General features: G+C 43.4%; 1 protein-coding gene across 6 annotated transcripts in view; it reads left to right on the top strand.

Annotated features, from left to right (window-relative positions):
• The window catches only part of CCDC136 (coiled-coil domain containing 136), an 88273-nt gene that overhangs the window by 26128 nt on the left and 39368 nt on the right, over positions 1–22777 (top strand). For all 6 annotated transcript variants that reach the window (XM_077264394.1, XM_077264395.1, XM_077264390.1 and 3 more), the window contains exons 5-8: positions 2098–2412; positions 5146–5257; positions 20563–20812; positions 22245–22379. In XM_077264394.1, coding sequence (XP_077120509.1) covers positions 2098–2412; positions 5146–5257; positions 20563–20812; positions 22245–22379 — 812 coding nt within the window. The remainder of the gene's footprint in view (positions 1–2097; positions 2413–5145; positions 5258–20562; positions 20813–22244; positions 22380–22777) is intronic.

The following is a 22777-nucleotide window of genomic DNA, read 5'->3' as shown; positions in this document are numbered from 1 at the left end:
AAATCTCAAGTAATGAGAACATTTGCTCATCACTATGTGCAGCATCTCCACAGCCCGATGCGTGTGTTGCGACCTGCTTCTTCCAGCGGCATGGATCTCTTCTTTATTTTGGCCATGTTAATTTGGCCAAAACTTGTGTTACAGAGAAAAAATTCAGAAGGATCTAGATAAGCTTGAACAATATGCAGCGACTAATAGAATTATCGTTAACAGAAAGAAATGCAACATTCTACATCTGGGCAAGAAAAACAAAAATTCCATCATCATCATTACAGAAAAAGAGGAATAGAACTAAGCAACAGCACGTGTGAAAAAGACTTGGGTATACTAATAAATCACAGACTGCACATGAGTCAACAGTGTGATGCAACAAGAAAAAAGGCAAACTCAGTTCTGGGATGTATTAAGAAAATCATAGAGTCTAGATCATGTAAAGTAAATTTCCCCCTTTACTCCTCCTTGGTCAGACCTCATCTGGAATACTGTGTCCAGTTTTGGGCAACACATTTTAAAAAAGAGATTGAAAAACTGGAGCAAGTTCAGAGAAGAGCTACTAGGATGGTGAGCAGACTGAAAAGTATGTCCTATTAGAAACAGCTAAAGGATCTGGCAGTGTTTAGCTTGCATAAAAGAATAGCTTAATAGCTGTCTACAAATATTTGAAGGGAAGTCACAGTGTAGAGGGATCATCCTTATTCTCATTTGCACATGGAAATACAAGAAACAAAGGAATAAAACTGAAAGGGAGAAGATACAGATTATATATTAGAAAAAACTTTTTGACAGTGAGTGTGATCAATGAGTGGAACAGGCTGCCCCGAGAGGTGGTGAGTTGTCCTTCAATGGAAGTCTTCAAACAGAGGCTGGACAGACATCTGTCTGAGATGGTTTAGTTAATCCTGTATTGGTCAATGGGGTTGGATACAATGACCCTGGAGGTCTTTTTAACTCTATCATTCTAGGGAAAAAAAAGCAAAAAAAGGAGAAATTCTGAGGAGAGAGGAAGTGAAGAAAAAGCAACAAAATATTTACACTAAATACACTGCTAGCAGGTTCAGATGTCCTAATCAGGTGCCGTATTGTAAGACAGCTGAAAAAACAAACAAACAAAAAAAGGAGCGCCAGCTGAAGAGCACAGTGAGCCCACACGGGGAGATGGGGAGTTGAAGGATTGAAGCTCCACTTACTTTGTAAGGGTAGAAAGATTCCTATCCCCCCTTCTTCCAGGTCAGCCTCTCCTCCTTGCACATAGACAAATGCAGTGGAAGTTAAACCATACACTGGAGTGATTGGCAATCTAGCAAAAGACTCAAGGAATTAATTTAATGGATAAAAATACTTTTAGAACTCAATAACAAATAAACAGAGCCAAGTCTCTTTTTGTTTATTTGTTATTAAGTTGTAAAAGTCTTTTTATCTGTTAAATTAATTCTGCAAGTCTCTTTCTGGATGGGCAATCACTCCCATGTATGGTTTAACTTCCACTGCACTGGTCTATGTGCAAGGAGGAGAGGCTGACCTGGAAGAAGGGGGGATAGGAATCTTACCAATTACCAATAACTCCTCAATGATTATTTTCACCCAAAATTGATCATCATAGGCCAAAACATTTTTGCATGTGTGTTAGCTACTAGTGATGAATGAAGGTGCTCGGATAAGGTGTTATCCGTACATGCCCAGGTGCTGAGTGTCTTTGGCGTGCTCGAATAATATGTTCGAGTCTCTGCATCTGCATGTCTCGCGGCAATTCAATACCCAGAACATATGCATGAATTGCCTGTCTTTTAGGCAATCCCTGCATGTGTTGCAGTTGTCAAACAGCCGTGAGACATGCAACTGCTGGGACATGAACATATTATTCGAGCATGCCGAAGACACTCATCACCTGAGCACGCTCGGATAACACCTTATTCCATCACGTTCGCTCAATCACTATTAGCTACAAGCCACTCTAGATCTAGCAGGGATGTTATCTACATACACTTAGTCGCCCAAGAAATATTGTGCCTATGTAGTGTTCAAATTAAACTATTTAGGTCCAAATGTTTTAATGTTGGTTTTCCATCTGAATAACATGTTCTTTTCTCCTCTTTGAAGCTCAGCTGCGTTCTGTGCAGGAAGAAGTTGACAGCTTGGAGCAGGAGAAGGAGTGTGAGCTGCTGGAGGTGACCCAAGAGTTACGCTGCGCACAGGAGGAGATCATGTCTCTGAGGCAAGCTGCGGAGGAAGCGGCAGCTGAGAGGGAGAGTGACATTGCTTCCTTGCAGGAGGAGCTGTGCAGACTGAGAGCAGAGCTGCATGAATTGCAGGAGACAAGACAGGAGTATGAAATGGAAATAACCACTCTTAGAGCAGAGATCAGCATGAAAAGCTGTAGTGGCCACTCAGGCCAGGAGCCAGGGACCCTGCAGGGTAAGCACAACAATTGTCTATCATGATGTATGCACAAAGGGTCCTATTCATTGCAGAAGCATTCCGATGAAACTTTGTATGCCCTAAACTGTATGTGTTTTAGTGTCAGTGTGTTAATGTACTCACTAGTCAGCTTCTTCCGCAGGTCTCCAGCGATGCTCTGGTCCTCTTCTCACTCACATGACTGCAATTCTGACTTGCCAGAACACACTGGGGTCTATGTGTGAGCCGGAAGTCTCTCTTACAATGCAACCTATGATCTTACAAAGACAAACATTGTAAAAGTGACTTCAGGCTAACACATAGACCCCAGGGGGATCTGCTAATATGGAGTAGAAGAAGAAAGGTGTGGCAACACGGTGGCTTAGTGGTTAGCACAGCAGCCTTGCAGCGCTGGAGTCCTTGGTTCAAATCCCACCAAGGACAACATCTGCAAGGAGTTTGTATATTCTCCCCATGTTTGCATGGGTTTCCTCCAGGTCCCCCGGTTTCCTCCCACATCCCAAAGTCACACTGATAGGGAATTGTGATTGTGAGCCCCAATGGGGATAGTGATGATAATGTCTGTAAAGCGCTGCGGAATATGTTAGCGCTATATAAAAATAAAGATTATTATTATTAAAGATGTTGATCGGCGAATATGTTGATCGGCGAATATATTATTGATTGATATTGATCGGCGAATATATTAACACACTGACACTAGAACAAATATACACTACACGGGTTTAGGGCATAAGGAATTTCATGAGAGTGTTTTTTTAATTCCATTTTTCCATTTTTTCCCTTTAGTTTCTAGTTTTCGGTGTTTTTGCATGATTTTCAGTTGTGCCTTATTCTTTCAATTTGCACTTTTTTTTTTTAATGTATTTTCTGTGTTTGCCTGTGTTTTTTTAATGTTCGCTACCATGGGCATGGTTTGAGCTTTTCAGATGTTTTTGCCCAATTAGTCAATTACAACTTCTTAAAAAGTTGCTATATTTTTTCACAACTGTACTCCAGTCACTAGTCATTAGTGTCTGGACTGTGCATGTGTCAGGCGTAAACACACATACATCTACATGCATATTCGGCATAGTGTAATAAAATATGAACATGCTAATTCATAAAACATCTGCTTTTCCACATTAAGCACAGATATACATAGCACATAGAAGCATACAAAGCTTATATAAAATATGCAATCATAACATATTCATAAACACAATGATTGTCTTTCATTATTTTATTAGTAATTTTGTAGGAACAAAAAATCTTACTTTTATTTTACCCCAAATATATGGGTCTGGTCTACAGTGATGTAGAATATATGAGAATATATATGGAGAATGTATGAATACTACTTTTATTATTATTTATTTGTATAGCACCATTAATTCCATGGTGCTGTACATGAGGGGTTACATACAAAACACAAATAGAAATTACAATGAAAAAAACAATAGTGACAGATGGGTACAGAGGTGAGAGGACCCTACTCTTGTGGGCTTACAGTCTACTGAATAATGGAGAAGGAGACAATAGATTAGGGTACTGCGGCAGCTTCAGAGGTGGTGAGATGGCAGCGGGTCATTGCAGGATGTAAGCTTTCTTGAACAGAAGGGTTTTTAAGTTCTGTCTGAAAGTTCAGAATGTGGAGGATAATCAGACATCTTAGGACACAAAATTCCAGAGGCTGGGTGATGCTCAGAAGACATTTTGGAGGCCATTGGGTGAGAAATATACAACTGTGGAGAAGGGGAGGAAGTCTTAGAAGGACCAAGGTTGTGTGTGGGAAGATATCGGGAGATTAGTTTAGATTATGGACAGCGTTTTTTCACTGAGAAAATCATCTTATACTTAGAAGAGCAGCTGTGGCTCATTGCTAAAGCAGGGGTTTCTTTCTTTTACACAGGGAGAAAATGAAACAAACATTCCAGTATCTGAGATATATGCCATGCAACTGAGTCCATCATCCTGCACAGGCCCCTGTGCAGATGAACTGGCTGCACATGCAGTTTGTCTGCCCTCTGGCCTAACCGAAGTTTACGTCCGAACCCCCAGCAAAACGCGCGCTTTGCCGTGAATCATCTTCGGGAGTGTACGCCTACAGGAGGTGGACACTCAGACGTAGCAGACTGCGTCTGAAGGTCTGTCTCCTGTTGGCTTACACTCCAGAAAATGATGCATGTCAGAGTGCACATTCGCTCTGCCGTCACCATCGGAATGTGAAAGCAACCTTAGACAATGGGACGTTCCACAGTTTAGGGCCTTTAACGACATGTACCTTCAAATAGCATCACATTGCAAAGATTACCATGACGTTGCTGTGTTATTTGAGTCAATTTAACCTTTGTTAGATAGTTTATTTCACCAGCAATTGTTCCATTACTACCCTGCATTGTTGAGGTATGAATATTGAGCACTTACTGTTGAGTTTCCTCAAAGTTAACAGCTGATAACTGAGTGTCAGCAGCCTTCATCCTGGGAAAATTTAAGAAAAAGCCAAAAGGACACAACTTCTTCAACATGTAGACCGACAATGCAATTATTTTTATCATCACAAAAATAAATGTACATAAGGATCAAAATGTTAGATTGTCCACTTTTCAAATACAGCTATGAAAACCAATACAACTATGTATTACTGTTACGATTATATGTCTCCTTAACTAGTCCCCTGAGTTCCAATGATATTTTATCATGTCTGCTCTGAGTTCAAAGTTACATTCATATTTTATGCCCCTATGACAGGGGAGCTGCAGTTCCTGCGAGACCAGTGTCAGCACCTTCAGATGGAACGCAGTATTCTGCAAGAGAGCAACAGTCAACTGAAGAGTCATCTCTTGCTAATGGGCGGAGAAAGGTAAATCTTGATGTATTTGCCTCGATATCACTTGCTCATTCAGTTCGGTTATGTCTGGTCATAAAAAGCAACAATGAAGTTAAAAACATTTTATTATAGATATCACCACATATTCTTCATAAAATTATATTATTACTAAACACACTTTAAAGTAGTAGATCATATATATCTTAAAATGATCAATTTTATTAGATATGCAATAAAAGAAAAACAGATACAGCACAAAAAATACAAACATTTTTTATCTTTTGTAAGGGGCATGACCAGGGCCATAGTCATGGCCAAACACTCCAGTGTAGCTGTGCCCTGGCCTCCCAATACATGAAAACATTGTCCATCACTTTGCGTACCTGTGGCTCCACTTTCTGCACTGTCAGGGTCGCCTCTGTTTTGCTGTAGGTTCCCATCAGTTGGTATAATAAAGATTGAGACACAGTCCTGTTCAACTTTCAAATAAACAACTTTTCTGTTAGCTTTACGCAGCACATCCAGATTTCTCACAGCATTTACAACAGGATTTGCATTACACATCTCCTCTTCTTGCCCTGGACCTTCATTCCTGTCACACAGCACATACCAGGGTCGGACCGTGCCGCATGGTTCCTCAGCATCCTCTCAATTCAGCTCTGCTACGGTTAGACCTTCCTTAGTCTGTTTTGCACCAGATAAGAGAATTTCCATCTCCGAAGCTAGTTGCCACTTGGCGAGTGACTGCCCTTCAGTACTGTGCGTTATGGTGATCCAACATCCTCTTATTCCAAGCTCACTGCATCTGGGTGCTCCCCCTGCAACCGCTTCACCCCAGTACTGAGGGCATCTGCCCAAGCTATAAGCTGCCACATTCTGGAGCTACCTGTGTCCCTGAACTGGTTTGTTTCTCCTTCCCACTGCTGTACTGGCCTCTGCTGTTCTGGCCCAATGCTGTGGATGGCTGGGCTTTTTCTCTTGATAAAATGTTGCATGGAAACTGCTATTGTCCTGGGCACTTAAGTCCGTGTGAAATGTCTGGGCGCCCTGGTCCTTCTGAACCTAATCAGGAAGTCCTCCCTGTCTTAACTGCAGCTGACTGTTGTGAATTCTGTTCTCGGGCTCCCTCCTGTGGTCGTGAATGGTACTTTGTTGAGTTCTGTTCGTGGGCTCCCTCTGGTGGCTTTGAGTGATACTGCTGGTCTTTAGCTGGGCTCCAGCTGCCTCGTTTTCTGCAGTGCTGGTTGCCTATTTAACTCCACCTAGATCTTTACTTGTTGCCAGCTGTCATTGTATTCAGTATTGGTTCAGTTCTCTCTGGGACTTCATGTGTGACCTGTCTCCTCCTGGAGAAGCTAAGTTCATGCTAGTTCATTTTTGCTCATTGCTTTTGGAAAATTTTTCTCAGTATATTATAAGTTCAGTCCAGCTTGCTTATATGCTATTTTCTTGCTAGCTGGAAGCTCTGGGGAGCAGAGTTGCTCCCTCACATCGTGAGTCGGTGTGAGGGTCTTTTGTACTCTCTGCGTGGATATTTTGTAGTATTTTATACTGACCGCACAGTTCCCTTGCTATCTTCATACTATTTAGTACTAGTGGGCCTCTTTTGCTAAAACCTGTTTTCATTCCTATGTTTGTATTTTCCTCTTAACTCACCGTCATTATTTGTAGGGGCTGACTTTACTTTGGGGAAATTTCTCTGAGGCAAGTGAGGCTTTTGTTTCTCTCTAGGGGTAGCTAGCTCTCAGGCTGTGAAGAGGCGTCTAGGGAGAGTTAGGTACGCTCCACGGCTGCCTATAGTGTGTGTGATAGGATCAGGTTTGCGGTCAGTAAAGTTCCCACGTCCCCAGAGCTTGTCCTATATTTCTGGTTTACCTATCAGGTCATTCCAAGTGTTCCTAACCACCAGCACCATAACAGTACAGCTGGCCCGAAAGTGTTAATGCCTCACAAAAGAGGGATAAGAGAAGTCCTGAGTTCATTTTTTTTTCTCTGCAGTGTGTTTTGCTTCTCTCCTCCCCTTAATCTCTGGGTGGTTCAGGACTCAGCTGCAGATATGAACATTCAAAGTATGTCCTCTAGTTTGGATCATCTCACTGCAAGGGTACAAAGCATTCAGGATTTTGTAGTTCAGAATCCTATGTTAGAGCCTAGAATACCAATTCCTGATTTGTTTTATGGAGATAGATCTAAGTTTCTGAATTTCAAAAACAATTGCAAATTGATTCTTGCTCTGAAACCCCGCTCCTCTGGTGACCCTACTCAGCAAGTTAAAATTATTATTTCTTTGTTACGTGGCGACCCTCAAGACTGGGCATTCTCCCTGGTGCCAGGAGATCCTGCATTGCTAAATGTAGATGCGTTTTTTCTGGCACTTGGATTGCTTTATGAGGAGCCTAATTCAGTAGACCAGGCAGAAAAGACTTTGCTGGCTCTGTCTCAGGGTCAGGATGAAGCGGAGGTTTACTGCCAGAGGTTTAGGAAGTGGTCTGTGCTCACTCAATGGAATGAGTGTGCCCTGGCAGCGATTTTCAGAAAGGGTCTTTCTGAAGCCCTTAAGGATGTTATGGTGGGGTTCCCCACGCCTGCGGGTCTGAATGATTCAATGTCCTTGGCCATTCAGATTGATCGGCGTTTGCGGGAGCGCAAACCTGTGCACCATCTGGCGGTGTTCTCTGAGCAGAAGCCTGAGTCTATGCAATACGATAGGATTCTGACCAGAATTGAATGGCAAAATCACAGACGTCAGAATGGGTTGTGTTTTTACTGTGGTGACTCCACTCATGCTATCTCTGTTTGTCCTAAGCGCACTAAAAGGTTCGCTAGGTCTGTCACCATTGGTACTGTACAGCCTAAATTTATTTTGTCTGTTACTTTGATTTGCTCTCTGTCATCCTACTCAGTTATGGCTTTTGTGGATTCAGGTGCTGCCCTGAATTTGATGGATTTGGAATTTGCCAGGGGCTGTGGTTTTTTCTTGGAGCCTTTGCAGTTTCCTATTCCACTAAGGGGAATTGATGCTACGCCATTGGCCAAGAATAAGCCTCAGTACTGGACTCAAGTGACCATGTGCATGACTCCTGCACATCAGGAGGATATTCGCTTTCTGGTGTTACATAATTTGCATGATGTTGTCGTGTTGGGGTTGCCATGGCTGCAGGTTCATAATCCAGTATTGGATTGGAAATCAATGTCTGTGTCTAGCTGGGGTTGTCAAGTGGTACATGGTGATGTTCCTTTGGTGTCAATTGCCTCTTCTACTCCTTCTGAAGTCCCTGAATTTTTGTCGGATTACCAGGATGTATTTGATGAGCCCAAATCCAGTGCCCTACCTCCTCATAGGGATTGTGATTGTGCTATAAATTTGATTCCTGGTAGTAAGTTCCCTAAGGGTCGACTGTTCAATTTGTCTGTGCCAGAGCATACCGCTATGCGGAGTTATATAAAGGAGTCCTTGGAGAAAGGACATATTTGCCCGTCCTCGTCACCATTGGGAGCAGGGTTCTTTTTTGTGGCCAAGAAGGATGGTTCTTTGAGACCCTGTATTGATTATCGCCTTCTTAATAAAATCACGGTCAAATTTCAGTACCCTTTGCCTTTGCTGGCCGATCTGTTTGCTCGGATTAAGGGGGCTAGTTGGTTCACCAAGATAGATCTTCGAGGAGCGTATAATCTTGTGCGTATAAAGCGGGGCGATGAATGGAAAACAGCATTTAATACGCCCGAAGGCCATTTTGAGTACTTGGTGATGCCATTTGGGCTTTCTAATGCCCCTTCCGTGTTTCAGTCCTTTATGCACGACATCTTCCGAGAGTATCTGGATAGATTCATGATTGTATACCTGGATGATATCCTGGTCTTTTCTGATGATTGGGAATCTCATGTGAAGCAGGTCAGGATGGTATTTCAGGTCCTGCGTGCTAATGCTTTGTTTGTGAAGGGCTCTAAATGTCTCTTCGGAGTCCAGAAGGTATCCTTTTTGGGCTTTATTTTTTCCCCTTCTACTATCGAGATGGATCCAGTTAAAGTCCAGGCCATTTATGATTGGACTCAACCTACATCTGTGAAGAGTCTTCAGAAGTTCCTGGGCTTTGCTAATTTTTACCGTCGCTTCATCACTAATTTTTCTAGTGTGGTTAAGCCTTTGACTGATCTGACCAAAAAGGGTGCTGATGTGACGAATTGGTCTCCTGCGGCCGTTGAGGCCTTTCAGGAGCTGAAACATCGGTTTTCTTCGGCTCCTGTCTTGCGTCAGCCGGATGTTTCTCTCCCTTTTCAGGTCGAGGTTGATGCTTCTGAGATTGGAGCAGGGGCTGTCTTGTCTCAGAGAAGCTCTGATGGCTCTGTGATGAAGCCATGTGCTTTCTTTTCTAGAAAGTTTTCGCCTGCCGGGCGTAATTATGATGTTGGCAATCGGGAGTTGTTGGCAATGAAGTGGGCATTTGAGGAGTGGCGACATTGGCTTGAGGGAGCCAAGCATCGTGTGGTGGTCTTGACGGATCACAAGAATTTGATGTATCTCGAGTCTGCCAAGCGGCTAAATCCTAGACAGGCTCGATGGTCGCTGTTTTTCTCCCGTTTCGATTTCGTGGTTTCGTACCTTCCGGGCTCTAAGAATGTGAAGGCTGATGCCCTTTCTAGGAGTTTTGTGCCTGACTCTCCGGGAGTTCCTGAACCGGCTGGTATCCTCAGAGAGGGGGTGATTCTGTCTGCCATCTCCCCTGATTTGCGGCGGGTGCTGCAGGAGTTTCAGGTCGATAGACCTGACCGTTGTCCACCGGAGAGACTGTTTGTCCCTGATAGATGGACCAGTAGAGTTATTTCCGAGGTTCATTGTTCAGTGTTGGCGGGTCATCCTGGGATTTTTGGGACCTGAGATTTGGTGGCTAGGTCCTTTTGGTGGCCTTCCTTGTCGCGAGATGTGCGTTCTTTTGTGCAGTCCTGTGGGATTTGTGCTCGGGCCAAGCCTTCCTGTTCTCGTGCCAGCGGATTGCTTTTGCTTTTGCCTGTCCCAAAGAGGCCCTGGACGCATATTTCCATGGATTTTATTTCGGATCTTCCGGTCCCTCAGAGGATGTCTGTCATCTGGGTGGTTTGCGATCGTTTTTCTAAGATGGTCCATTTGGTGCCATTGTCTAAATTACCTTCCTCCTCTGATTTGGTTCCGCTGTTCTTTCAGAATGTGGTTCGTTTGCATGGTATTCCGGAGAACATTGTGTCGGACAGAGGGTCCCAGTTTGTGTCCAGATTTTGGCGGTCCTTTTGTGCTAAGATGGGCATTGATTTCTCTTTTTCTTCGGCTTTCCATCCTCAGACAAATGGCCAAACCGAAAGAACTAATCAGACCTTGGAAACTTATCTGAGATGTTTTGTTTCTGCTGATCAGGATGATTGGGTGACTTTTTTGCCATTGGCTGAGTTCGCCCTCAATAACCGGGCTAGTTCGACTACTTTGGTTTCGCCTTTTTTTTGTAATTCTGGTTTTCATCCTCGTTTTTCCTCAGGGCAGGTTGAGCCTTCTGACTGTCCTGGTGTGGATTCTGTGGTGGACAGGTTGCAGCAGATTTGGAACCACGTAGTGGACAATTTGGGGCTGTCACAGGAGAAGGCTCAGCGCTTTGCTAACCGCTGTCGCTGTGTGGGTCCCCGACTTCGTGTGGGGGATTTGGTTTGGTTGTCTTCTCGTTATGTTCCTATGAAGGTTTCCTCTCCTAAGTTTAAGCCTCGTTTCATCGGTCCTTATAAGATTTCTGAAATCCTCAATCCTGTGTCATTTCGTTTGGACCTCCCAGCATCTTTTGCCATCCATAATGTGTTCCATAGGTCATTGTTGCGGAGGTATGTGGTGCCTGTGGTTCCTTCTGTTGATCCTCCTGCTCTGGTGTTGGTCGAGGGAGAATTGGAGTATGTGGTGGAGAAGATCTTGGATTCTCGTGTCTCGAGACGGAAGCTTCAGTACTTGGTTAAGTGGAAGGGCTATGGTCAGGAGGATAATTCCTGGGTTGTTGCCTCTGATGTCCATGCTGCTGATTTGGTTCGTGCCTTTCATTTGGCTCGTCCTGATCGGCCTGGGGGCTCTGGTGAGGGTTCGGTGACACCTCCTCAAGGGGGGGGTACTGTTGTGAATTCCGTTCTCGGGCTCCCTCCTGTGGTCGTGAATGGTACTTTGTTGAGTTCTGTTCGTGGGCTCCCTCTGGTGGCTTTGAGTGATACTGCTGGTCTTTAGCTGGGCTCCAGCTGCCTCGTTTTCTGCAGTGCTGGTTGCCTATTTAACTCCACCTAGATCTTTACTTGTTGCCAGCTGTCATTGTATTCAGTATTGGTTCAGTTCTCTCTGGGACTTCATGTGTGACCTGTCTCCTCCTGGAGAAGCTAAGTTCATGCTAGTTCATTTTTGCTCATTGCTTTTGGAAAATTTTTCTCAGTATATTATAAGTTCAGTCCAGCTTGCTTATATGCTATTTTCTTGCTAGCTGGAAGCTCTGGGGAGCAGAGTTGCTCACTCACATCGTGAGTCGGTGTGAGGGTCTTTTGTACTCTCTGCGTGGATATTTTGTAGTATTTTATACTGACCGCACAGTTCCCTTGCTATCTTCATACTATTTAGTACTAGTGGGCCTCTTTTGCTAAAACCTGTTTTCATTCCTATGTTTGTATTTTCCTCTTAACTCACCGTCATTATTTGTGGGGGGCTGACTTTACTTTGGGGAAATTTCTCTGAGGCAAGTGAGGCTTTTGTTTCTCTCAAGGGGGTAGCTAGCTCTCAGGCTGTGAAGAGGCGTCTAGGGAGAGTTAGGTACGCTCCACGGCTGCCTATAGTGTGTGTGATAGGATCAGGTTTGCGGTCAGTAAAGTTCCGACGTCCCCAGAGCTTGTCCTATATTTCTGGTTTACCTATCAGGTCATTCCAAGTGTTCCTAACCACCAGCACCATAACAGCTGACCCCTCCTAGCATGACTATGTGCATTATTGTGCCCCATCTAGTGTCCAAACTTCAACACTACACTTTCCCTATTTAACAAGTACATGCAATATAGCATTATATACATTAGACACATAGCAGCTATAATAACTTTATCACAGGAGAAGGGGGTGGAGTATTATATGTTCCGCCACATCCCCTACATCCCCTTCTCAGCTCTTATATTTGATGAACAATATATTGTCAGTATTTCTAATTAGTAAATCCAGTTGCTGCTCATCAGTTACTTATCTTTCGCCTTTCATGCTGGAAGTCTTATCCACTTTTCAACCTACTATCCGGGCCTCCTGATGAACAAAGATACGGGGAAATGCATCAAGGCATGAAAGGCAAAAGATAAGTAACTGGTAATCAGTAACCAGATTTAATAATTAGAAATGCTGATTGCATATTGTTCATATAGGAGCTGAGAAAGGATGTATCTGAGCCTCCTCAACTATGACTGTCAAGTGGTTATATACAACCAGTATCTATCACTATAGATTCATCTTCCTTTATCCTTTTGTAAAACTTGTGTATCCACCCTGTATACCCCTCTTATATGACCTTTAATAATGCCTTGCACAATAAGATAAGTAATAGTTTAGGATGAACTAAGGTCATCTAGGGACAGCTACCAGCGAGTGGGGGTGCCATATATCGCTTTATTGTAAGGTGCCAACCTCGGTGGCTGGGAAGTTTATTTTAATAGGATAACACTATAGAGTACAACAGGATATATTTGGTGTTGCCTGGTGTGAAGAAATGTATCCATCCCACTAGGGAGATAAAAATTTAATGTGTTATGTCCATTTTTTTTAAAAAACATATCTAATAAAATTGATAATTTTAAGGTTCATATCATTTACTAGTTTGAAGGACCTTGAGACATCTATTATAACAAATAAACGATTTATAACAAACTCACCTTAAAACAAGAAGTCTGATAGATAAATATATAGGGGAACTACCGTATTTTTCGGCATATAAGACGCACCGGACCATAAGACGCACCCCAAATTTGGGGTGAAAATTGCAGAAAAAAAGATTTATAAGATGGGGGTCCTTCTTATTGTCCGAATTTACAGTATCTTACCTGTGGGCTGGTGGTGGCAGAGCAGGGTCACAGGAGGCATGGTGTCGGCAGAGGTGGGGTGAGGCGGTACGGCGTGCACCTGAGCAGGGTCCCTTCCTGCTTAGGTGGGCGACGCCACGGCCTGGTGTCCATGGGAGGGTGGCAGCAGTGGTTACCGGCAGAGGTGTTGGGATGAGGAGGCACAGTGAGAGGTATGGCGTGAGAGGGGTCCCTTTCCTCGGTGAGGTGATGCAGCAACCCGGTAATGCAGCAGAGCCGGGTGAATCCTGTTGTTACCGCGGTGGCAGAGGTGTGGAGACGAGGAGGCGCAGTGAGCGGGGTCCCTTTCCCTGGTGAGGTGATGCAGCAGCCCCGGTAATGCAGCAGAGCCGGGTGAAGCCTGTTGTTACCGTGGTGGCAGAGGTGTGGAGATGAGGAGGCGCAGTGAGCGGGGTCCCTTTCCCCGGTGAGGTGATGCAGCAGCCCTGGTAATGCAGCAGGGCCGGGTGAACCCTGTTGTTATCGGTGCGCGCGGCCATCTTCCTGAGGCCGCGCGTTCGCAGATGGAGCTCTGCTGCCCGGGGCTTCAGGAAAATGGCTGCCGCGATCCCCATCTGCGCACGCGCGGCATCCCGCGGCCATTTTCCTGAAGCCCCGGGCAGCAGAGCTCCATCTGCGAACGCGCGGCCTCAGGAAGATGGCCGCGCGCACCGATAACAACAGGATTCACCCGGCTCTGCTGCATTACCGGGGCTGCTGCATCACCTCACCGGGGAAAGGGACCCCGCTCACTGCGCCTCCTCATCTCCACACCTCTGCCGCCACACCTCTGCCGCCGCACCTCTGCGGCCACGGTCCACGGTAAGCCTGCATTGCGAATATAAGACGCACCCCCCATTTTCCCCCTTTTTTTTGGGGGGAAAAAGTGCGTCTTATATGCCAAAACATACGGTAGTATTGACACTAGTTTTCTGTGTAACCATAGATATATTACCGGTATATTATTTTTACTTTTTTATGCTGGTCCTGGCATTTTACTAAAAAAAAATAAAAAAAATTAGGGCTTAATACTAGAGTAGCTGCCAATCAAAGTCTAACAGTATCCCTATAAATCACACAAGAAATTATCATAAATTATAGTGGAAATCTATTCAAGCTCATAACTGACATACATTTATTTAGCACTCCAAAAATGAGCCAATTAAAAATCAGTACCTCAAATGAATTTGGCCAGTCTTACTCTACTGGAAATGCCATTTGATTACTTATCTCCTATGTGTCTCTCCTTCCTAAAAAATCCACCATGCACTTCTCTGACCTCAATCAATAATTCACATTTACGCATTGCAGTCCATCCCCAATGACAGACATTCACAATACATTGTCCTACTCCTGCAAGTGAGGACCATCATTATAAATGTTGCTACAAACAACATCTATGGAGCAGGGGCGGACACAGACAGCTTGGGGCCCCTGTGCAGCAAATGTGTCTGGGCCCCGCTCCTTTTAAAGCGACAAAGCTATATATATATATATATTATATATTTATATATATATATATATATATATAAATATATATATATATATATACACATACATACATACTAAGGGACTGTGCTATACATAAGTGCATACACTATATACTAAGGGACTGTTAGACAAAATAATCGATAATAACGTCTTCCTCCACCTCCCCGTTCCTAAATCCATTATAAGTCCCCTTTCCTCCCATCCCAATCCCCCTCATTGTCCTCCTCCCCCCACATCCCATTATTGCCCTCTCCCCCACCCCCAGGATTGCCCCCTTCACCACCTCCATTATTGCTTTATCCCCACCACCCCATTATTGCACATTCACCACCTCCATCATTTCCTCCTCCCCCACCACCCCTATCATTGCCCTCTCCGTCAACCCAATCATTGCCTTCCGCCCCATCATTGCCCTTTCCTCCACCTACACACACACACACACACACACACACACACACACACACACACACACACACACACACACACAGCACCATTCACCTCTCTGCATACACACACACTCACCTCACCTCACCTCTGTGCACAGTATCCTGAAGCTTCACCATTGCTGGCAGCTTCCTGTATCGAACAGCCACTGCGATGAATGATGATGTCATTCAGCCTCTGCTGTGAGAGACAAGAAGCGCGGGCAGAAAGCAGGACGGATCCATTCCCTGCAGCTCCGCTCTGCTGCCATTTTCTCCTGCAGGCCGTGGAGCTGCAGGGCTTGCTCCCTGCCCACCGCACACCAGGGGCCCCCCGGAGCCTCGGGGCCGGATAAACTGGCCAGATTGGCCTCAATATTAGTCGCCCTGCAGGCAGACAAAGCCACGGTTTTAGGCAAAGTTTAAAATGAAACCCCAAATGCTAACATATTTCACATCACACAGAAGCATTACGGTTGTATTTACATGCGCTGCGTTCAGGCCATTAAATGAGTGTGATCGACATTATTGAAGTCGTTCAACCCTTGTTTCCCAGCCTCTTTCCACCGTCTGAGAAAGAATGATGGGGACAGAATGATCAGTAATAGATCACTAACAGATCACCATACAGGATCATGTTATCAGCAGCACATCTACAGTTTACAGCGGTGATGTGCTGCTGAGAACAATAATTTCTGTTTCGGCATAAACAATCTAATCACTCGAAGAATAAGCAGCATTTTGCTTGTTTAGTATAATACACCCCATAGTCCTCCATATATTATAATGTGCACCACAGTCCTCCATATTGTAAAATGCACACTGTATAGTCCTCCATATAATATAATATGCCCTATAGTCTTCCATATAGTATAATACACTCCTCAGTCCTCCATATAGTATTATACACTTCCCATAGTTCTCCATATAGTATAATACACTCCATATAGTACTCCATATATTAAAATACACTGCTCAGTCCTCCACATAGTATAATACACTCCTCATAGTGCTCCATATAGTATAATGCACTGCCATAGTCATCCATGTAGTACAATTCACTTCCCATAGTATAATGCACGGCCCATAGTCCTCTATATTGTAAAATGCACACCCCATAGTCCTCCATATAATATAATATACTCCACAGTCCTCCATATAATATAATATGCCCCATAGTCCTCCATATATTAAAATACACTGCTCAGTCCTCCACATAGTATAATACACTCCTCATAGTACTCCATATAGTATAATGCACCGCCATCATCATCCGTGTCGTACAATTCACTTCCCATAGTATAATGCATCCCATAGTTCTTCATATAGGATAATGTATTCCTTATAGTCCTCGATACAGTATAATGCAGCCCACATATAGTATAATGCAGCCACCCCATAGAGCATAATGCAACCACCCCACAGAGTATAATGTAACCCCCCCATAGAATATAATGCAGCCCCCCTCATATAGTATAATGTAGCCCCCTCATACAGTATGATGCAATAACCCCTCATAGAATATAAATGTAATACAGCCCCCTTAGAATATAATGTAGCCCCAAATAGAATACAGCCCACCTCCCCATAGAATATAATGTAGCCCCATCAAAGAGTATGATGCGATCCTCCCTCATAAAATCTAATACAGCTCCCATAGAATATAAAACAGCCCACCTCCCCATAGTATATAATGTAGCCCCCCATAGAATATAATGCAGCCCCCATAGTATATAACAGCCTCCCCATAGAATATAATGTACCCCCATAGTATAACACAGACTTCCCCATAGAATATAATGTACCCCCATATTATATAGCACAGCCTCCCCATAGAATATAATGTATAATGTACCCTCATAGTATATAACACAGCCACATAGTATATAACACAGCCTCCCCCATAGAATATAATATACCCCCCATAATATATAACAAAGCCTCCCCATAGAATATAATATACCCCGAATAGTATATAGCACAGCCACATAGTATATAACACAGCCCCCATAGAATATAATATACCCCATAGAATATAATATACCCCCCATAGTATATAGCACAGCTCACATAGGATACAGCACAGCCTGCGTAGTATATAGCACAGCCCGCATAGTATATAGCACAGCCCACGTAGTATATAGCACAGCCCGCATAGTATATAGCACAGCCCACATAGTATATAACACAGCCACGTAGTATATAACAGTCCACGTAGTATATAGCACAGCCACGTAGTATATAACACAGCCCACATAGTATATAACACAGCCCACGTAGTATATAACACAGCCACGTAGTATATAGCACAGCCCACGTAGTATATAACACAGCCCACGTAGTATATAACACAGCCTGCATAGTATATAACATAGCCACGTAGCATATAGCACAGCCACATATCATATAGCACAGCCACATAGCATATAGCACAGCCCACATAGTATATAGCACAGCCACGTGGCATATAACACAGCCATGTAGCATATAGCACAGCCATGTAGTATATAGCACAGCCACGTAGTATATAGCACAGCCACATAGTATATAACGCAGCCCATGTAGTACATAGCACAGCCATGTAGTATACAGCACAGCCTACATAGCATATAGCACAGCCAAGTAGTATATAGAACAGCCATGGAGTATATAGCACAGCCCACGTAGTATATAGAACAGCCATGTAGTATATAGCACAGCCACGTAGTATATAACACAGCCCATGTAGTATATAGCACAGCTATGTAATATATAGCACAGCCCAAGCAGGTAGCATATAGCACAGCCACGTAGTATATAGCACAGCCATGTAGTATATAGCACAGCCACATAGTATATAGCACAGCCATGAAGTATATAGCATAGCCCACATAGTATATAGCACAGCCACATAGTATATAGCACAGCCCACGTAGTATATAACACAGCCCATGTAGTATATAACACAGCCCACGTAGTATATAGCACAGACCACATAGTATATAGCACAGCCACATAGTATATAGCACAGCCCCTTATCTCTCATCCCCCCAGAATGGCCCCACAGTTCAGTACTCACTGTTATAGTATAAAAAAGACACTCCTCACCTCTCCTCGTGCCCACGCTGCTCCCTGCTCCTGTCTTGGTGGCTGCACTGCCGGCTGGTGCACAGTGAGTGCGCGATGACGTCATCGCGCACCGGCAGTGTCAGAGGCAGAGTGGGGAATGATGGGAGAGGGAGCATCATCTGACGCTCTCCTCCATCATTGCTTTGAACTGTACCGGCAGACGCCGGTATAGTTCAATGCGGCGGGGGAGTCGGTGCTGGCAGCAGGCGGGCCACCCTGCCTCAAAGGGGCCCCATAGCGGCTGTGTGATGTGCCGCTAGCTGAGGGCCCCTGGGGAGCAGTGGCCCTAGGCAGCTGCCTGCCCCTTACGTCGGCCCTGCCTGCAGGGGCTCCCAGAGCCTCCGGGCCCCGGTGCAGCCGCATCAGTTGAACCGGCGGTATTTCCACCCATGCTATGGAGATGTACTGCAGCATGCAAGCAAGCATGTACTCCTATCGCTTAATATCCTTGCTGCCAGTAATATTAAATTAGCGACTAAAATGCTTAACAATAGGTTAATGAAAGCAGGGATGGACACAGACAGCAGAGGGCCCCTTTGCCAGAACTGTGTGTGTGCCCCTTTTACCTTATAGCTCTTCATAAATTACCTAATTTTTTCCCTATAACAATCCACCAGTAATTGTGAATGCTGAAGCTTATTAGCTCATCCCTTCATATGCAACACAATTTCTAGAAGGAAACTTATAGTAGGGACTCTCTCAGCATAAAATAACTGGTTAAACCAAGTACAGACACTTGGTGCATCATGGCAGGGCCAAACACTTAGGCCTCGTTCAGTATTTGGTCAGTATTTTGCCTCAGTATGTGTAAGGCTGCCGTCACACTAGCAGTATTCGGTCAGTATTTTACATCAGTATTTGTAAGCCAAAACCAGGAGTGGAACAATTAGAGTATAATAGAAACATATGCTCCACTTCTGCATTTATCACCCACTCCTGGTTTTGGCTTACAAATACTTAGGTAAAATACTGACCAAATACTGCTAGTGTGACGGCAGCCTAAGTCAAAACCTGGAGTGGGTGAGAAATACAGAACTGGTGACGTGTTTCTATTATACTTTTCCTCTGATTGTAAGCCAAAATCAGGAATGGAACAAATACTGATGTGAAATACTGAACATGTGAATGCGGCTTCATACACACTTCCCCACCTGCTTGGTTTCTTAGTCATCGGTCGAGGAAATCCCCATGTATTCCCATGTATGGATCCCCGTGTTGTTGTTTCCCGAAATTCAGGCTCTATTTATGGAGCTTTTATAGCAAAAATATCAGGCAATAATTAAACTAGAAATGCTCAAGCGTGACAAAGACATGGGAGACCTGACCATCCTAGACTGGTTGATATACTATATTACTTCTCATATGCAGCATTTTCATGGCTGGAGTCAAGGAGAGACATTGGTCTGGTTTAGTGATGAGCGAATATACTCGTTACTCGAGATTTCTCGAGCACGCTCGGGGGTCCTTCGAGTATTTTTTAGTGCTCAGAGATTTCGTTTTCTTGCCACAGCTGAATGATTTACATCTGTTAGCCAGCATAAGTACATGTGGGGATTCCCTAGCAACCAGGCAACCCCCACATGTACTTATGCTGGCTAAAAGATGTAAATCATTCAGCTGTGGCAAGAAAACAAAATCTCTGAGCACTAAAAAATACTCGAAGGACCCCCGAGCGTGCTCGAGAAATCTCGAGTAATGAGTATATTCGCTCATCACTAGTCTGGTTTGTAGGTTAATTTTATAGACTCCTACACGTATCTCCCCACTGCATATACTGGAGGCATTGATGTCCTCAGGTGGTAGTTCCTGTATTCTATCTTGGCAGTGATGTAAAAGGATATGTGCAAGAGTCTGTTATGAGTTTCCAGTTGCACCAAATGTATACCAATGGAACAATCTTCTCTCACCAGAATTATGCAAGATAAAGGATTTCACTGATTACAAGGAAAATGGCGATAGACAAGTGGAACAACTATTATAAAAAGCTGTTTTAAAAGTTTTACAAGCCATTCAGAATTTTATTGGGAGACAAAGTACTTGTGTCAATTCTCCTTTCTCAGATGCACAGCTCTTGGTTGAGTAGTTTAATTTTAGAACAATGTAGCGTCGATACTATGAGGCTGCGATTCACTTATTTTGGCTATCTGATTAAACAAATGATATGGTTAATGGAAATGGTATAATTACCCAAACTTTACCTTACCGTAATTAATTATGATAATTCTATATATTACTATGCAGAGTAGCAGACACAAATCCTGAGGATGGCACAGAAGAGTCACATCAAGATCATGGAGAAGAGAATGACAGTATGACACTGGAAAAACTCCCACAATATGATGCTGAAAACATCTTTGCTCTGAGCGGAGTTATTGAGACAAAGAGCATGTGCGAGCCTGAGAAACAGAAAACGTCTCGTGAAGAGGACAAGAACAGACTGAATGTCCAGCTACAGAGTGCTGAAGAGAAAGTGCAGATCGCACAAAGTGAGGTCAGTGAGGTTATTTAGTGTAATAATTAATGACCGAGAGCACAAAACCCAGCAAGAAAGGCAATTCACCCATTTTAATAGGAGCAGATATGGAGGTTCCTAACTGTAAAGATTTTGACATGAGGGTGAAAGAGGAAAGATAATGAGCTTGATTTTTTTGTGAAATTGCCCTGGGAGAAAGTAAAAATTAGGGACTCTATCTTGGTATAATCAACATGTTATGGGACATGGGATGAAGCCATGGAAATAGACTTTAGAGAACTTTTCCAGTTCAGACAACCCATTTTCATGTATTCTATTCAGCAATTGAGTTAAAAGAAGAGGTCCTCTTTTCCATCTCTTGCCCATGGTGGACAGCAGCTACGAAGAGCTTCTCTAAATCTGGAGGACCTGTCATGACCTGCTTTACACAAGTAGCCAATTGATCCAACTGGGCACTGAGTAATACTTCATTTACCCTGTGGTGGTGCTGCAAAGGAACTGAATAAGAGATTTCCTCACAGATTACATCTAATCACTGGGGGAACCTTGTGATCAACTTGTTATCAAGGCACCTTTCTACCAACTAGGAATTCTCTTTAAAGATAAAGAGAACCTAACAGCTTCACCATGCTCTTCAAACTGCCATCATGTATTTATTCTTAGATTAATACCCTTAATTATAATTAATATTCTTACAATTAATACCCTTATACTAATACTATTCCTAACAAGCACATTGTACTGTATATTTGATTACACTATATGGCAAACAAACATTTTATAAATCCATTTACAATATGCTAATTAGCCTCAGACTATTCGAGGGGGTGTCTGTGTCCCCACACTAGTCATCTTGTTACCATGACAATCACTGTCAACCCTTTACAAATCTTGTGCATGCTCACGACTTTCGTCTTTTCATGTTACTGCACAATGAAGCCTAGTCTTTGTTTTTCACACAGAACATTTCCAAAAGTCACATATATGAGTGATATTTGCAGCAAAGATCCAGCTTCGACACAGGGGTGTGATTAGTTGAATAGTGTGATAACAATTCTGGGGAAATCAATACCCCCCTAATTAGCATATTGCAAACGGTTATGGGGAACCTGCCAGGTTCATTTTAAAGAGGAGATATGAAATTATTAGTGTCAATTATGTCAATTCCAGAGAACAAATCTAGAAAAATGTGGCTCTTGGATTAACCACCAAGAAAGTAATTGGTCACTTTTGTTGGTGCTGTTTCAGTAGAATAGGTGGGAAATAACAGGTGTAAAGGGTCAAGGGTGGTGTTGGATATAAGACATTGTGTTAATCTGTAAATGTAATTATATGATAATATAGTTTTATATGAATTCCCCACAATCTTCACATAACACAGTCCGTATTTCTTTCTCTTTACATGTCATCTCTCACTGCACTCACTCCATCTTGTTGCTTACTCAAACAGTGTGCTGGTCTTATTACTGAGATTGAGGAACTGCAACAACGTCACCGCCTCAGCCAGGAGGAACAGGAGAAGCTACAGGAAGAGCTGAGGTTGTGCAGAGAGGAGATCCATAGACTGAAGGAGAGTGGCTTGCAGGTAACTAATGTTTCTTTTTCTAAAACGTAGTGATATCTTATGTACAATATATTCTTCTGCTAGCAAATATAACGTTTTGTTGTACCACACTGCATGAATCCTGGGTCACTGATCAGTATTCTGTGCATACGCATGCTGCAGGGTCACCTTGCTTTTTTATTTTACTTTAACATACTGAAAAACTACTAACGTTGTTCCTCACTTCTTTACAAACATGGCAATTTATTTTCCGGGAGATCTCTATTGTATTTATTCATAAGTGGGTCTTCTTTCAGATTCTGAAATGTATAACATGTACAAATGCAGAACTTGTCAATTATTGCTTAGATGAGTTAAGTTAACAAAAAGGTGGCCACTCTGAATCTCCACACTGTTTTTGAAGACCGGCATCTAGACCT

This window comes from Ranitomeya variabilis, chromosome 5 (assembly GCF_051348905.1).
Source record: "Ranitomeya variabilis isolate aRanVar5 chromosome 5, aRanVar5.hap1, whole genome shotgun sequence".
Classification (NCBI taxonomy): domain Eukaryota; kingdom Metazoa; phylum Chordata; class Amphibia; order Anura; family Dendrobatidae; genus Ranitomeya; species Ranitomeya variabilis.
Note: the sequence above shows the minus strand (reverse complement) of the source record. Positions and strands in the feature narration are given on the sequence as shown.